Source organism: Nuphar pumila, chromosome 8 (assembly GCF_984573655.1).
Source record: "Nuphar pumila chromosome 8, dmNupPumi1.hap1.1, whole genome shotgun sequence".
Taxonomy (NCBI): Eukaryota; Viridiplantae; Streptophyta; class Magnoliopsida; order Nymphaeales; family Nymphaeaceae; genus Nuphar; species Nuphar pumila.
Window position 1 is genome coordinate 110,262,905 of NC_143256.1, and position 18,320 is coordinate 110,281,224.

The following is an 18,320-nucleotide window of genomic DNA, read 5'->3' on the forward strand; positions in this document are numbered from 1 at the left end:
TAATATGATCCAAAGGATGATTCTTATTAAATTGACCATGTTGAATCCATCTACTACGTCGGATTTGATCAAAACAACTTGCATCATAAGATTTAAGAAGCGTATGAAGATGGGGCATGAAACCGAACTGATTTTAATGGCTATATTCACAGCTAATGTAAATTACCAAGAGGACATGATTGCACCTCCGGTAGCTTATACGACTTTGTTTGGGAGCTGATATTGGAGCGGAGATGAGAGAGGGGTGATGGGAGTGCAGATGAAAATGGGTGATGCCAGTGGAGTTGTCAACTGCATCCACAAATAGGGAGATGGGAGGCCATCTTGACTACGGATCAATTACTGTCAGTGTATATAACTCATCGTTTGTTATATCCAATCCTCACCACATATCTCGTTTTGAAACCTTGAGATATGTGAGAGAAGGATCCATGCATACCTCTGTCAAGTGAGATGGGCGGTTGTGATGGAACAACATCATATACAATAGGATGGTATCCGGCAACTCTCCACTTCCATCTCCCATACCCAGTCTTCCAAACAGCAGCGGATTTATGGGATTCAGTGAATCTCCTTTCCCATCTCCTTCTGAATCCAGCTCCCAAACAGAGACTAAGAAGAGCAAGTATAACCTTCCAGGGGCATGAGCAAACAACCTATGCTACAACTTTGGGACATGAATTTTTCTCTACAACACAAATCTCAAGACAGTCCAACCTTCCCACGGTGAGTGCCTGGCCCATGTTGGGTAACACCAATTCGTTTGGTAAACAAAAACAAACATGCTTACTTCATGATACAGTGCTGCTCCAAAAGGCCACCTCTAATTAAGGTTTTTCACGTACCAGTATCCTCACCTCCAAAGCTTATTGATGGTAGGTTCTAACATCATAGGAAACATGAAAGCATTTCATAGATTCAACTGCGTACTTGAAATGGAACACAAGAAACACCAGCATACAATTTTGTAAGAAGTGAAGCTACTCAACTAAATAAGGAACTGGTATGCGAATCGAAGCAGGAGAGTTTTTCATATCATCCAGCAGAAGATCAAGGAGTGCAGAGGCTACAGGCCCTTCTTTCCCTGCAGACAAAAAACAAAGGATTTCAGCCACAGTTTTTGAAAGTCACGAAATACGTATGTTACTACCCAGAGAAAGCATCCACATAGGCACATAAGATTCAGGCAACATGACACTTCCTAATACGGTAGTATAGTCAAACATAAATGTGCAGTCTAATAATCAATCACAAGATACAGATATTTCCATGGAAAAACCAATAAAATCATCCCCACATAAAATGAAAACCCAGAGAAGACAAGTCCGAAACAAATGGGGAAATTGCTAACAGCAGTTAATCGCCTAGATATACTGCAAACTCGATGAGCACAGATCATGAGCACGATCTGCAATGGGGCAACCTGGACAAAATCCCAAGTCAGAGCAAAACCCAGATTTAGGTGACCTGACAAAGCTGATAGAGGACACCTGAAGCAACTCAAACCATTGGCCGAGTTGGTGATTTCAAATGCACCTCCCAGTATGTGGTCATGTTAAAACATCTTTTGACTATACAAATGACAGAAAAATCAGATTCACAGGTAAGGCCAAGCCCTTCCCCATTTCTTAACATTCACAAAAGGCTTTGGTAATAGAAAACTCAAAAAGAAAATTAAACAACATAATTAATAAATAAATGAATTTGGAGAAAAGCAACACAAGATTACCATTGCCTATGACCTGTTCATCCCACTGTATCACAGACTGTACAAGGATCCCGCTGCCAATGAGCATCATTTCTGAGGCAGCCTTTCCCTCTTGCACTGTAACATTTGCCAATTTAACTCCACTGAGTTTTCCTTCTTTCACCAGCCTCTCTGCAAGAACTAAAATTCTTTTTGCTGTGCACCCGGCAAGAATTTTATCAAATCGTGGCATCAGAAGCTCTTTGCCTTCTGTAACAAATGCAACATTCATACTTGGACCTTCTGCAACAAAGCCTTCATCATCTAACCAAATTGCAGCATATGCTCCTTGATCTTCTGCTTCCATCTTTGATAGAACATTAGGCAGGTAATTTACAGTTTTAATGGTTGCAAATTGTGGAGATTTTATGGGTATGGTTGATGTTACAACTTTAACACCTTCATGATTGGGCAAAGACCGATCTTGGATCACGATGGCATAGAGAGCAGGATTTTCACAGCCAGATGGAGACAAAAGAAAATCACCAGATCCTGAAGAAAGCCAGTATCTTAGTGACCCATTCCTACATTGAGAAGCGCCCACAGTTTGTATGAATATGATTCTCATGGTCGGTAAATCAAAGGGCAGTCTAATTCTTGCCATTGTTGCAGACTTCAAGAAGCGTTCAAGGTGTGGATCTAACTCATGGATAAACCTAGCAATCAGGATTAAAGGAAAGAACATTAGCCATGAAGAAAATGGTTTTCCATTGCAATGGACTTGCCAGGGGAGCAGCAAGCAAAAACATTTCACTACAACTAGGCCAACAGGAAACAAGTGAGTAGAACAGATGGGAGAGATGAATCAAGATAGATGGTACATTGAAGTTATAGGCATGCTGGCACCATAATTCAAAACACGGTCTTCAAACCACGTAAGTCTCAAAAGCTCTTGGGGATATCCCAAAATAAAAGGACATGGATAATTTGATTGCAGGACCATTTTTCTTAAGACATACGCGCACAGAATTTGGCCACCATAGGTGCAAACACTATTCACTCAATCTCAATCATTAGACGGGTTCAACATGGTTTGTTTAGTAGAAAACAAGCTTTAGATGGAGTCATTTTGACTAAAACATCAACTTTTTACTTGTGAAATTTCAGTGAATTGCGTTCGTTGATTTTTGAAGCTCTTGAAAAACCTGTTTAAAGTTTAAACATTGCAACCACATGATCCCAAATATTTTTCTTGCTAGACAAGCTATGCAGATTATATCTTAAAGGCTTGATCTGCAAAACACTCAAAACATTTAAAATCAGTGGGATCTATTAGATGGTATTGCACTAATGATCTGACCAAATATTATATATATATGGTGTTTCTATGGTGGTACTGTACCATCATACATACTTGATTTACATAGATTTAAGCTCCAGAAGCAAAATCTAACCGTTGGGTCATATTTAACATATTATATTTATTAATTTCATGTGTTAAAGTTGACTCAAATATGATGTTTTATACCATTTTTAAACTGCCCTTGTTTTCATGAATTGTGAGCCATTGATTTTCACCATCTCAAAAATGATGTAGAACACATGACTTGGAACTTTCTAGAGAATCAAGATAATTCCAAGATGGGGTCAAAGTCAAAGTCTTAGAGTCATGGTTTAAGTAGGAAAAGTACAAAGAGTCTTTTAAGGTATGACAGTAAGATTTTACTTTATAGAGAAGTCTTGGATAAAAGTGGATGTCTCATAGACCTTAAAGATTATAGACTTTCAAGGAGTTCTTGGGTCTATAAATAGGGGGAGACATCTTTTGCTTTGTATTCAATTTTTTTTATAAGTGAGTTTCTTTTGGATATTTGCCCCTTTCTCTTCCTCATGGATTCAAGGATCTCTTTGAGCTATATGCTCTTTTCCTTGTCCAAGTGGACTTAAGGAAACCTTTGTGGATTCAAGAGATTATAGCTTTCCCTTTGGGAATTCATAGATGGTCTTGTGAATTCAAGATCAACTCTTTTAAGAAGACGGTGTTTTTTATTCACTTTTCCAACTATGTTAGTTGGTATTAGATCCTCATTCTTTCTTGGTTTAATGGCCAACGACGGGTCTGAAAACTGCAACTTTAGGGATGGTACTCCTAAAGATCAACCTGTAACTATGACATAGTTTAGAAATCTTGTAGAACAATTGGTAGTAGCAGTGCAACAATTGCAACCTCAGGGACATGGGTACAATAGACCATTGATCAATGAAGGTGTTGATGATACACACAGGCATGTGCCTCCATCCTATTTAAGCGATGAAGATATTGAAAATTTGATCATTAGAGAAGCAAGGAAGGTTCCTAATAAAGATCGACATAAGAGAGACTAAAAGATAAAAGTAAACCTTCCTACTTTTAATGGCTAACTGCATATTGAGGACTTCTTAGATTGGATTTTAGAAGTAAAAATATTTTTTGACTATATGGATATTCGAGAAGACAAGAAGGTTAAACTTGTTGCTTACAAGCTTAAGGGAGGAGCTTTAGCTCGGTGGGAGTACTTACAATTAACCAGGACTCGCTAAGGCAAATCACTCATTAGGTCTTGGCAAAGATGAAACAATTATTGAGTGCCAGATTTGTAACATCCCCAAAATCTCTTTGTAGTTTTTTAGGATTTTTTTTTAAAGCCTTGTAATCATTCCTTTATCAGAGTTTTAAATATTAATTAAGCGAAAATTGGTATTTTGAAATAACAAGTCAACGGACCTTGGGCGCATTACTTGCGAACCTCTCCTTTACACAACGGATTCGTAACTCCGTACATTCATTGAAACCAAATAGATTCAAAACGAGGTTTTAAAATTTATACGAAAAGTGAAATTTCAAAGAAACCATTTTTACCAAATTACAAAAGATGTCCTCAGGAGCGAAACGTCAGAGAAAGAGTCTCATCTTGATATCATCACGCCATTGTGTCATTGCTTGTCGTATCGACCTAATCATCACCTATACCCATGAAATGAGGTCAGATCGATAAAAATCTGGTAGGTGCATAGATAACAAGATTAAGAACAAAACTAACACATGCGTAGTTCCATTCGTAATATGCAGTTCAGAATGAGCATGCTAATAGAATTCAGAACCAAACTAACATATATATTGTTTCTTTCGCAGTGTGCAAGTCAAAATAAGTAAAATAAACATGACAACTTTGCTTCAATATTAACTGTCCTGAAAGTATGCATAAGAGAAACGTAGAAACAACTGATACTACTCGGGGGCTTGTTATGCTATGTATTTTGATACCCCAGACAGCTAGCTGAGTCTGCTTCTAAGGGGACGACCAATGACCAAGAGAGAATTCCCCAGATGCCACTCGTTTAAGGGATGCATCCAACTTCTACAGAAGTCCACGGGGTCTACCACCTAGAATAATTTTTGGTAGCCCCATCCCCTAACTCTGATAACTGGGGACATCGAGTCATTTGCTCGAGAGGTGATTGTTAACAACCTTTCCATCAGAGTTTTTATACCATTCCATCCTCTCCCTTGACCGAACCAAAGAGGCGAATGGTACGTCAAGTTCTATTTTAATTGACGACCCATTCTACATGCTCTGCTCCTTCAAACCAGTTCGAGCATCTTGTCTGTGAAGGCGAAACATCACTATGTAAGTGATTTACAACATTGTGCATTTCCACGCTACGAGGTTACCGTAAACCTCTCATCCAATAATCGGAGTACTAACATGCCGCGCATGTCTGATAGTACCGCCACGATGAAAGGGGTACTGATTTCTCAGAAAGAAACCCCAACATTATTTAAAATTTTCAAAGTCCGACTATCTTCAGTTATGTGATTTTCATGTTATCATTATGCGATTGCACGCTACGAGGTCATCATAAACCTCTCATCCGATCATCGTAGTATTAACACACCGCATATGTCAGATAGTACCGCTACGATGAAAGAGGTAACGGTTTCTCAAAAAGAAACCTCAACTTCCCGTGCTCTTGGCTGAGGAGATTCGAGTCATTTTCAGATATCAAACAAAAGATTGTACGTACCTCTTAGGGCTACGCAGGTTTGAGAAAAAGACTAGGATGAGAATGAGCAATCGTCAGGTATTCGTTTTTGCTTTTTAAAACCACGCATATCCAAATACTAGAATCTCGCAAGAATTCCCTTTTTCTTTAAAGCTTTGGCAAACATGCGTGAATCCACATCTTTAAAAAGAACAAGCGTAATATAGGGTTAGGCAGAGTATGCAAACCGCGTACCCTATGAATATGTACATACAATACATATATCACATAACGCAGACCTGTGCATATTAGAGTGCAACGACAATGTATAAAGCGTGACTCGATATGCAAAACCACACATCGAGCGAAATAAATGAGTAAGCAGTGCATGAGGTATAAAATCGTGCCTCAGCCAAATAAATGCGTAAGCAGTGCATGAGGTACGAAACTGTACCTTGGCTAAGTAAATGCGTAAGCAGTGCATGAGGTACGAAATCGTACCTTGACCAAATAAATGTGTAAGCAGTGTACGAGGTATGAAACCGTACCTCGACCAAGTAAATGAGTAAGCAATGCATGAGGTACAAAATTGTACCTCAGCTAAGTAAATGTGTAAGCAATGCACGAGGTACAAAACCGTACCTCGGCCAAATAAAATACGTACGTAATAGCGCAGCGGCGAAGTAAATAATATAAAGCAAGGCTCAATGTGCGAAACCACATATTGAGTTAAATAAATGCGTAAGCAGTAGCCTGTGCCCATGATAACGCGGCGACAAAGTAAATGACATAAAGAAAATGATAAGGATCGCAAAACTGCGTTCTTGAGTTAAAGACATATATATGTGTGTGTGAGTGTGTGTTAAAAATGTTCTGCCATTGTCCTCGTATGCAACTTTCCTCTACCTCGGAGATGGTCGAACTTGTTGATGATTCCGAGGATAGGTCTTTAAAGGCTTATGCCTTGCTGCACGTGCCGTGTTCGTTGAGCCAATGGGGTGCGCTAAAAGGTATTTTGTTGTACTATTAAAGAAATGATGAAACATTTTTAATTTAATGAGTAAGCAACGTTTGCGTCCTAGGGGTCGAACTTAGTTCGAGCCGGGCTTGGTACCAGAGCCAGGTAGTAAAGCTCGACTGAGCCAGACTCAACTTGCTAACTGGGTCGGCTCGATATGAAAATGGACACTGAGCTGAGTTCGGTTCTAGCCAAGCTTAGCTCGGTGGGCTATGCGACCAACGAGAGGGGGTGGGCTTGGCGGTCAGGCCGAACTTGGCTTGGTCCCCATGCTGCGACAGAAAGGGGTGACAGGCCCGACTTGACAGAGGTGAGGGCTGGGCTCAACGGTTAGGCTGAGCTTGGCCTGGTCCCCATGCTGAGACAGAAAGGAGTGATAGGCCCGACTCGGCAGAGGTAGGGGCTGGGCTCGGCAGTTAGGCTGAGCTTGGCCTGCGCACCTCCAGCTTGCCGAAAAAAATGCATAGACGAGGGAGAAGAGGGCTCAGCCTAGTAGTTGAGCCAGGCTGACCCCTAACTTGGATGGGATCGAGCCTAGGCTCGATCCCCCAGTTTGAGAGAATCGAGCTGGGCTCGGTTCAATCCAAGCCCAGCTCGGTATCGTGACTTACGGAATAGCTGAAGCTGTCACTAAATCGAGAGGATCGGCGCAGGGGGCAAGGGCGGCCCATGGCCGGTGGGTCTGCCAAAAATCAGGGAGGAAGAAGGAGACGGAAGGAGGAGGCAGGGAGAGTCGCCCCTGCCTATTGACCAAAAAGAGGAGGAGGCAGGGGGCGTCACCCTTGTCTGCTGACTAAAAAGAGGGAGGCAGGGGGTGTCGCCCTTGCCTGTCGACTAAAAAGAGGAGGGAGGAGACGGTAGGAGAGGCGGCGCCCCTCCTTGCCGTCGTTCACCAGCAACAGAGAGACGGTAGGAGGGGCGACACCCTCCTGCCAGCGTAACCAAAGAGAGAGGGAGAGAGAGTGAGAGAAAAGGAGAGAAAAACAGGGAGAAGAGAGAGATGCGTATCTAGGAGGTTGGCTACTTTGGCGAACCACCGGCGAGCGAGTGCAGGAGTCGAGGAGGGAGAGAGTGCAGGGAGAGAGAACGCATGGGGATCGGGCAAAGAGAGGTGGTTTCGGCTGAGAGGGTGTCGGGAGGGGAGAGAGAGTTGTCGGTGAGGGTCCGGCCCTTTGCCGGCGTGAGGAAATTGGGAGTCGGGTTGCACAGGGGAGGAGTCGGGGGACTCGGGCATTTCTTAAAAAGAACCCCCCCTTATGGGGTTTTAAATAGAACATGGGAGGGGGAGTGGACCCGGATCCAACCTGGATCCAAGACTTTTTTTTTAAACCTGAGCCTTATAAGATTTCTACCACTTGATTATGATCAAGTCATATTCCAACAATACCAGAATTGCAAGCAAATATATCATACAATAAGAGAGTACACTAAAGAATTTTATCAGCTCTCTTCTCATCATGATTTGTTTGAAATCTAGTCACAACAAGTGGAAAGGTTTACCATGGGTCTCCATTGGGATATCCAAACTAAGATCTTGATGCAGTTGGCAACCAAGATTGAATCACAAATTGACCAACCTCCTACAAGGCATAGTATAGGCAATTGTACCTCAACTTTCGAGTCCACATCCCTTGCTATGAAAGACAAGGGAAAAACACCGATGGAGGACAAATCTCGATCTTCTGTCAACCCAAACCAAGATATGGATAGTGGCAAGGGTCAATGCAAATCAACTAAAGAAAATCCTTATGCACCCCCTCAACCTATTAAGTGCTATTGGTGTGGGAAAGTTGGACATAGGTCCATGTCAAAATATATATACTCTCACACACACACACATATATATATATATGAAATACCCGATAGGGGTATTTTAGTCAATTCACATAGTTGTTTTAGAAACAACTATTTTCATTAAAAAAGATACTTTTCTTTACTTAATTTTTTTTTTCTTTTTGAAATTGCTTTTTTATCAAAGGATTGAGGTCCCACATGTAGTCGTTGGACCCCCAACGGTCATAAATATGACTGTTGGGGGCTCCAACGACCATATGTGGGAGCCCCCAATGGCGCCCACTTCTCCTTTTTTTGTATAAATAGGGGGTTCCCCTCTCTTGTATTTTATGGCTTTTTAAGCCCTCTTTCAATAAAGATTCTTATATTTTTTATGTGTTGCCTCTTTGAAGGCTTTTTGTGTTGTCCCTTAGTGAACTATTTTTATATTCCCCATTGTGGATTTGTGTTTGTCCATTATTGGACCATGTGAATGCATCAAGCATTCTTATTATACATATCCGCATACTTTCTTACAGTCCAATCAATGTCTCCAAAAAAAGGATTATAAATATTATCGAGAAAGAAATTGATGAACTTATAGAAGGGGCAAGAAAGTGATTCTAAAGAAGAAGATGATGAAGATGTGACTTATGCAGATGTAGAGGCTTATTTAGTCATAAGGAGATTGATGTACGCTCCAAAACAAGAAGAAGATACTCAACACCATACTATTTCCAAAACTTGGTGCACAATTAATCAAAGAGTATGTGACATGATTATTGATAGTGGCAGCAGTGAGAAAATAGTATCAAAACCTATGGTGGACAACAAATTGAAGCTCAAAATTGAACCACATCCAACTCCTTATAAAATTTGATGGATCAAGAAAGTGGGTGACGTAAAGGTAATTGAACAATGTCGAATTCCTTTTTCAATTGGAAAGCAATATAAGAATAAAGTAATATGTGATATAGTAGATATGAATGCCTATCACATGCTACATGACCGGCCTTGAAAATTTGATTTAGATGTCACTCATAGAGGAAAAGATAATGTGTATACTTTTTTTTCAAGGATGAAAAGAAGATTACACTAGCACTTATGAAAGAAGCAATTCCACCCAAAACTTCTAAAGTGGAGAGAAAGTTCTTTCTTAAAGTGAGTGACTTTTAAAAAGAGATTAAAGAATCTAGAGAATTATATGCCTTGATAGTAATATGACTAGAAGTTGAACCTACAAGCATCCATGCTAAATCGGCACCTTTGATGAAAGAATTTGAAGAGATCACTCCAGAAGATCTACCAGATCTGTTACCTCCTTTAAGGGACATTCAACATTATATCAATATCATCCTAGATGCAAGCTTACCAAACCTTTCACATTATCACATGAGTCCCCAAGAGAATGAAATTTTGTAAGGTAAAGTAGAAGAATTGCTCAAGAATAGCCATATTAGAGAAAGCATGAGTCCATTTTCTGTGTCTGCTCTTTTGACTCCTAGGAAGGATAAAAGTTGGCATATGTACGTTGACAGCTAGGCCATAAATACGATAATTGTGAAATACTGATTTCCTATACCTCGATTAGATGATATGTTGGATATGTTGGAGGGATCAAGGGTATTTTCAAAGATTGATTTAAGTAGGTATCACCAAATTCAGATTAGACCTGGAGATGGATGAAAAATTGCATTTAAAACCAAGAATGAGTCATATGAGTGGTTAGTGCTGGCTTTTGGGTTAACTAATGCCCCTAGTACCTTCACGAGGTTGATGAACCAAGTACTTAAACCTTTTATTGGCCGCTTCATAGTTTATTTTGATGACATACTCATCTACAATAGATTTGAGGATGAACATGTTGGGCATTTAAGAGAAGGGTTGACTTACTAAGAGAGAATAAGTTATACATCAATTTGAAGAAGTGCAATTTTATGACCAATAACCTGATATTTTTGGGTTATGTAGTGAGTGTTGAAGGCATCAAAGTTGATGAATAAAAAGTTAAAGCAATTAGGAAATGGCTTATACCTAAGTTCGTTCATGATGTTTGAAGTCTCCAAGGATTAGCTACATTTTACCCAAGATTCATAAGAAATTTCAATTTGATTGTGGTTCTAATAACTGGTTGCATGAAGAAAGGAAAGCTTCAGTGGAGTGAAGAAGCATAAAAGAGTTTTGCTTTGATTAAAGAGAAATTATCCACTGCACTAGTCGTAGTTTTGTCAAATTTTGAAAAGTTGCTTGAGGTAAAGAGATAGTTGAACAAATAAGCAGAGTTTGCCTATAACAATATGGTGAACAGATCGACAGGCAAGTCACTATTTCAAATTGTTTAAAGAAGGGTTCCTAAGTATACTTTAGATCTTATAAAGTTGCTGAAACTTCCTGGAACGAGTAGTAGCAAAGAATATGGCAAATAGAATTTAATCAATGCATACGGATGTGAAGAGACTAGTGTTGTTAAAACCACACTTCAAGGCGAGGGCCCTTTTGCCTTGAGGCGCACATAAAAAGCACAAATTGTATGAGACACACACCTCATTTTTGTTTGGAAAAAAAGGGGAGGCCCGACTGATTAGGGCCTCCACCCTCTCGTTTCCCATCTCTCACTCTCATCTCTCACCATCTCTCTCTCGTCTCTCGTCCTCCTCCCTCTTTGTCTCTCTTTGCCAAAAGGAAGAAGAAGAAGAAGAAGGTCTCGCCTTCCCTCTCTTGTCTCCCTCTTCTTCTTCTTCTCTTTTTTCCCATTTTCCTTTCTCTCTCCTATTTTACAATATTGTCTCTTCTTCTCTTTTCCCCCATTTTTCTTCCCCTTTCCCTTTCTTTTTTTTCCTGTTATTTTTTATCCTCTTCCTCTGAGCTCTTGCCTGCCACTCTCTTTGTTTTTCTTCTTCTTCTTCTTCTTTTCCTTCCTATTTTTTTTCCATTTTCAGTTTCTGTTTTTCAGTTATATACATATATATTTTGTGTTTGGACATGTGCATATTACATATATATTATATAATTCATGTATAATCTGTTTCTAAGTTATATAATTAGTTTGGACATGTGCATATTATATATATATTATATAATTCATGTATAATCTGTTTCTAAGTTATATAATTAGTTTCTCAATTATATAATAAGTTTCTCAGTTATATAATCAGTTTTTCAATTATATATATGTTATATATTTAATTAATTATATAAATTTGTGTGTATTTATGTAAAAAACAGATATACATACACGTTAAGAACTTAAGACGTTATATTTTGATGTCAAGCCTGTTATGCTGTGTAGTTTTTTTCACAGCTATATATATATGTGTGTGTTTTCTTATCTTTTTTCACACAACATGTATTGGCTCTTGCTTTGCTATTTCAACATGGAATTCTTATGTAATATATGTTGATTCTTATTGAGTATGAATCTGAATTTCAGCAGCTATTGGCTCTTAATTTTTTATTAAATGTTCATATTTTATTTCTTAGATACTTACATAGATCAAGTTGTTGCATTAATGTTATTTTTACATGTTAATCTCATATTTTTTGGTATTTATTTGAGATTTTCTATTTCTTATTAGTTGTTGCTTCATTAATAAAGCATTTCTTTTATTTATTCTTATTTTTAGATATTTTTTAAAGTTTTTAAAGTTTTTTTAAGTTTAAATTTTTTTTGAGGCTTACGCCTTGCAACTCGCCTCAGTTTTTGGTGGAGCGCTACGCCACGCCTCAACGCTTTTTACAACATTGGAAGAGACAATTGGAAGAAATAAATGCTAGGTACAAGGAAGATGCAAATAAACATAGACGCTTGAAGGTATTCAAAGAAGAATACATGATAATGGTTCATCTTTGAAAAGAGCATTTTCCTATACGAACATACAACAAGCTCAAGAATAGGAAGTATGGGCCTTATCATATGAACAAGAAGATTAATAATAATGCACATGTCATTAATATTCCAAAAGGCATGAACATTTCTCCAACTTTTAATGTAGCCGACTTATATGCATACCATCCTCCAGAAGAGCCGGTCTACCCAAACATCAACTTGAGGGTGAGTTTACTACAAGTGGAGTGGACTGATGTAGAACACATGGCTTGAAACTTTCTAGAGAATCAAGACAAGTCCAAGATGGGGTCAAAGTCTAAGTCTTAGAGTTATTGTTTATGTAGGAAAGTGCAAAGAGTCTTTTAAGGTAGGAGAGTCTCAATAGGATTTTACTTTCTAGAGAAGTCTTGGATAAGGGTGGATGTCTTAGAGTCTTTAAAGAGTTTGGACTTTCAAGTAAGGGTTCTTGGGTCTATAAATAAGGAGGGACGTCCTTTGCTTAGTATTCAGTTTTTTTCAATAAAGTGAGCTTTCTTTTGGGTATTTACCCCTTTCTCTTCCTTGTGGATTCAAGGATCTCTTTGAGATATATGCTTTTATTCTTGTCCAAGTGGACTTAAGGAAACCCATGTGGATTCAATGCATCATAGCTTTTCCTTTGGGAATTCGGAGAAGATATTGTGAATTCAAGATCATCTCTTCTAAGAAGGCGGTATTCCTCTTTATTCACACTTTTGACTGTTAAAAAATAAAACCTTATGACATATTAAACATGCTAAAACCTTCTAATATAGTAAATAAATCATGCAAAAACACATGTACGATTAGATTTACCATTTGGTGGCTAGATCTATGCAAAAATAAAAGTGTACCATTGTAAGGTATCATGGTACAAAACCACTAACATATATATATATATATATATATATATATATATATATATATATATATATATATATATATATATATATATATATATAGAGAGAGAGAGAGAGAGAGAGAGAGAGAGAGAGAGAGAGGTGTGAAATTGATATGTGCTAAATGGGTTTTTCTGCCCTTTTAGTGTTTTTTTGTAGTTCTGATCAGAGTTACCGGAAGCGCCTAGGCATATGGGGAAGCGCGCTTTCCCGATATGCACTTCGGAAGCGCGAAACGTCGCGCTTCCGAAATGCATGGGGAAGCGTCCCCCTTTTTTGGGAAGTGCGCTTCCCTTTTATGGGAAACACACTTCCCATTTATGGGAAGCGCGCTTCCCCCTCGCTTCCCCCATTTTTTTCATTTTTTTCATTTTTTTTGCTTCCCCCTCACTTCCGGTTCGCTTCCTAGGTCGCTTCCGAGACGGTTCATAATTTTCTTCTAAGTGCTTCCATGCTTCCCCGCTTCCTAAATTTTTGAAAGTGCCTCACTTCCCGCTCTCGCTTCCCGTATCGCTTCCCGCTTCTGCTTCCTCGACTGGTAACTCTGGTTCTGATCCCATAAATGTGTTGGGCATGGTCGATTTACGAGGAATCCACACTTGGATCATGTGTTTTCGATGAAAAAAATGATATTTGGAGTCTAAAAAATTTACAAAGATTTTGGACCGTTGATTTTCGAACCTTATAAAAACCCACCCATGTGTCGGAATCGGACACTTCAAGAGTTGATCCCTATAAAATTAAGTACATAGATCACATTTGTATGGTCAGAATTTAAAAATAAAATGAAAAAACCCTGAAAAGCTCATTCAGCACGCATCATTTAGCACCTATCATTTCACACCTACTCATTACTCTCTCTCTCTCTCTCTCTCTCTCTCTATATATATATATATATATATATAAAGTGCAAAAAAAGAATCGGAATATGAATACCAGTCTAAGTAAGAACAACTTTAATTTTACAAACTTTTCGAGGTAGAAACCAAAGTAACTAGTTTATATGAGCGCAAGAAAACCATTCTATCCAAAATCTTATGCAAGAATCACTAGCAACTTGCAAAATGGCAGTTTGAATGATCACTGAAGTGTTCTTGAAAGGGGAACACAACAAATGCAATCAACATACATGCAGTCTAGCAGACTATACAACATGATGGCGATGGAGGATATCAAACACTAGGAATTCAAAGCCTAATGTTGATTATACAGGAGCTTTGCAGTATCAAATAAACATTATTTGATCAAAATTTTGAGTACCTAAAATAATTTCTCACCCATCAATTATAGCTGCTGTATCAAAAACACCATGGCCTCTATGGACCATGTGATCATCCATTGGAATTACCATGACAGCCGGATCAGTAGTTATACCCCCAAAAACGCTGGAGTACATGGCCAAAAACTGCTGTTTTGAGTGTCTGTTCCGTTGGTTTGCTTTCAATCTATCAATGACCTTGGAACCAGGAAAGGCCAATAGATTAACAAAATCATTTATATCCAAGAACCACAGAAAAATTCATCTCCACAATAAATTTAAGATTGCAATTTCCATATGCTAACATGCATCAAATAACCAAAAGAAATAATGTGCCAAAAGTTCTGCATTCATAAAGATATTCGGAATACACAACGTAAACAAGGACGCATCTTGGTTGTATAACTTTAACTTGGAAATATTTAGGCATTACACACATCAAGCACAAAAGGTTAGAAACTTGTCATTTTGAAAAGTTTGGAAAGAGAACATTCTTAATTGATGGGTCATTTAACACATTCCTTTTTGATATAAAAATTATAATGCATTTCTAACTAATGGAAATCTCAAATATTTTTCCATGCTAATGGGTTTTTTGGTCATATTCCCAGTCCATGGTTGTTCTGGTTAAAACCTAAAAAAGTTGCAGAGAACTTCGTGTAGTCTATACTGCCTGTTTGAATAGTAGGTTATTTTGACATAACATGATTCTTCTTGTGACATAAAAGTAACATGCAATTACTTCATAAGAAGCATAAAATAATTACTGACCATGCACTCCATCATTGATCACGAAATTATATCATGATATCCAATATAAACACATATACATTCCTCTCTTTTTATCCAGTTCTACTCACTATGCCTTACATGATTCCCACAATTTTCTATCACTTCTTATTGTCTGTGTTATATGATCAGAAAAACTCACCAGCTACCTAAGTCTAATCCGACACAAAGTTCATTAACAAGGGTGACTTGTGAACATCACCAAGTTGACGGGATGTCACAAGTTCGAAACCCATGGGGAGTGTTCCTTGCTGCAAGGTTGAAGTTGGATGTACTCCTTGGTGGGCAGCGGGGAGCTCAATGGTTTTACCAATCAGAGTCCTGCCAATGTGCAGCAGGAGTGTGTGTGTTGGGTGAGATCTCCAAGATGCTTAGTTTGAGGCAATCTGGCATACAAAGACTAGGATTTCCTACTTGTATATACAAGATCAGGATTCCTAGGTAGACACTATAAAAGTGGACAAAACAAGTTAATTGGATGAGGTTCTGGATGTGATTTGGACCATGAACATATTTTTGGTGCTTACAGACCATATATAAATCCAACATGAGAACCAATTAAGATCCCATTCATTCATATGGAAAATTTTTGAGAAAGCAATGGTTTGCCCAAATTAGGAAAGATATGGTTTTTATCCATCAGAATCTAGGACCACTAAAGCCAAGCTCTAACTGGGCCTAGAACCAACGCAGGATAAACACAATCAGTTTGTGAACCAAATCCAACAGGATATCCATATTCTGACCATTTATAAAGATTCATTCTTCTTGTTAAATTTCAACCAATTTCATGCTTAAGTCATAGAAAGGTTTTCCTGAATCACTATCACTAGGACCTGCACCATCACTATCACCGACAGAAGCCTATATTGATATAAAATTGCAGATATAATTACTGCATGGTGAAAAATAATAGAGAGACAGTAGAGCCAACTAGAAGGATCAAACACTTGAACAGAGATATCATGTGTTCTATAAGCTTAGAGAGAAAATCACAAAAAGGATGAATTGATCAAGCAGAATGAAAAAATATCATGAACCATTTATGCTACTTCGAAGCAACTGTTAATAAAAAATAAAAAAGGGAAAGGAAAGTAAACAAAAAAATTTGTGGATGCAGAAGAGGATGCAAACGAACAATACCTCTGAGCATGAAAGAAGAGGAACACTGTATGCAGGAGAATTGATACTTGACTGAACTGCGAAAAATACAACCAACACTTTGGAGGTTAAATAATTAGATGTTTTTTCCATGAATAATATCTGCATTACTGATCCATGACTATAGACAAAAAAACATCAAAATGCAAGCAAAAAATCAAATCAATTTTAATTTCAACGTGGATAATGATGGCCAGATGGTTCTTGATTTCAAGTTCATAAAAGTACAAAAATTAAACAGAAAAACCATTTTGATATCTAGGAAAAACTTGAACACTCTGCGACCCCATAAGTGGAGAACTGCTATCTCTACTCTCCGCCCTTAAAATGGGTAGATTCCCAACACAGCATTCTAGGGTAATTAAGAAGTTGGCAATAGTGCTCCACAATAATATACTCCAACTTATCCCAATGCTCTGGATAAGTAGATGTGCTACTGCGTCAGGACGCGTTTGTGAGCACCCACCTATGCATGAAAGTGGGATAAGATGTGAGAGTCTGCATTCTGCTCTGCAACACAATATCCAGACATATCTCACTTCCCTGGATAATTCGGCACATGAAAACCCTCCCTGAAGCAGCCACTTATCCAGAAAACCAGGATAAGCGGAGAACCCGCTGTGTACACAACCCAAATCCCTCAATCAAGCGTCATTTCAGGATAATTGGGTGCACTCAAACATTCCCTCGTTCGCGAAAATCCCAGACAATTAGCACAAAGAAGAACAACCAACCAAATAGGAAAAATAGAGCGCAATCAATTGGGTTGAAATGTTGAACCTGGGATAGCTTCCGTAGGGGCAGAATCCCCAATTTCGCATCGAATCCCGCCGTGAATCACACCGCCCGTCAATCGAAGATCGCGAAAAGAACGGGCTGGAAAGCAATTTCTCCCACTTGTTTGAATCTGTTGGCACGATCGCTTTTCAACGACCGGAGAGCAGACGGCTTCCAGGGCATCCATGGCTCGCACAAGCACAGAAACGGGGGAAACGAGAAGCAGAGGAACGCTAAACGGATCAAAGAAACAGAATGTGTATCACTGTTTATACGAACACTACACAAGACTCGTCACAGATTGAATGAAATATCGGATTCCTCAAATGCAAACTGAGAAATATACAAAACGAGGATCTGTCTTTTACCAAATGGAGTTGAGACGTGATGAAAGAAAACACTACAAAACCAGGCGACGAGAAGCCCTAGTTTCGTCTTATTCGTTCTCCTTATTTTGATTCGCCCACAGCTTCCACGGAGCTGACGTTGGTGAGGAGCGTTACCGACAATAAACTGTATTTTGAAAAGTGTTTTTTGAACAATTTCAAACACATCACTTTTGGGGTATTTTACAAATGCGCACTAAACTTCTGGGAAATTACGTTTAACTGCTTGAGGTTGGTTGATCTTCATCGTCATCACACCGGCGCTGGGGCTAATTCTGGCTGGTTAAATACGGTCAGATTATGGATACTGGATGGACATATTGAATGACCATTTTACTCTTTAATAACCATCTAGGTCTGGGTGGGGGTGTCGACGAAGACGAATATGATCTTGGCATTGCTACATCCTACATGGGTCTCGATCAATTAGAGATAGGGGTGTCAATGGGTCAGGTTTGACCCTCGACCCTTACCAAGCCCTATAGAGGCTGGGTTTGGTGATAAATAAGGTCTGATCAGAATCTTTGAGTCTGATTAATATATGGAGTCTAGTATGGTTTGTGAAATTTTATTCTAGACTTGGGCCCGACCTGAGTTTTGACTAAGATATGTAAATTTTCAATGTACAAAAGACAAAATATTATTTTATCAGGTATGATCTAGGTATGATTTTTCTTATGATGAGTTTGATTGGACTGGAGTTTG

At 38.7% G+C, this 18,320-nt stretch overlaps 1 protein-coding gene across 1 annotated transcript; it reads right to left on the minus strand.

Annotated features, from left to right (window-relative positions):
- Window positions 1–681: 681 nt before the first annotated feature.
- On the minus strand, window positions 682–17,657 carry LOC149830200 (D-amino-acid transaminase, chloroplastic-like). Its single transcript, XM_090015737.1, has 5 exons — window positions 17,233–17,657; window positions 16,435–16,490; window positions 14,522–14,700; window positions 1,730–2,403; window positions 682–1,084 (listed from the first exon to the last, which is right to left on the minus strand). The coding sequence occupies exons 1-5, from the start codon at window positions 17,414–17,416 to the stop codon at window positions 981–983; spliced, it is 1,197 nt and encodes a 398-aa protein (XP_089871863.1). The 5' UTR covers window positions 17,417–17,657; the 3' UTR covers window positions 682–980.
- Between the last annotated feature and the right edge of the window lie 663 nt (window positions 17,658–18,320).

Coding starts and splice junctions, on each gene's coding strand:
- LOC149830200 (XM_090015737.1), bottom strand. CDS start 17,416: ATGGATGCCCTGGAAGCCGTCTGCTCTCCGGTCGTTGAAAAGCGATCG. Junction 14,701..16,434: donor CTCTTCTTTCATGCTCAGAG/GTATTGTTCGTT, acceptor CCTGGTTCCAAG/GTCATTGATAGATTGAAAGC. Junction 1,085..1,729: donor TGAACAGGTCATAGGCAATG/GTAATCTTGTGT, acceptor TTTTGTCTGCAG/GGAAAGAAGGGCCTGTAGCC.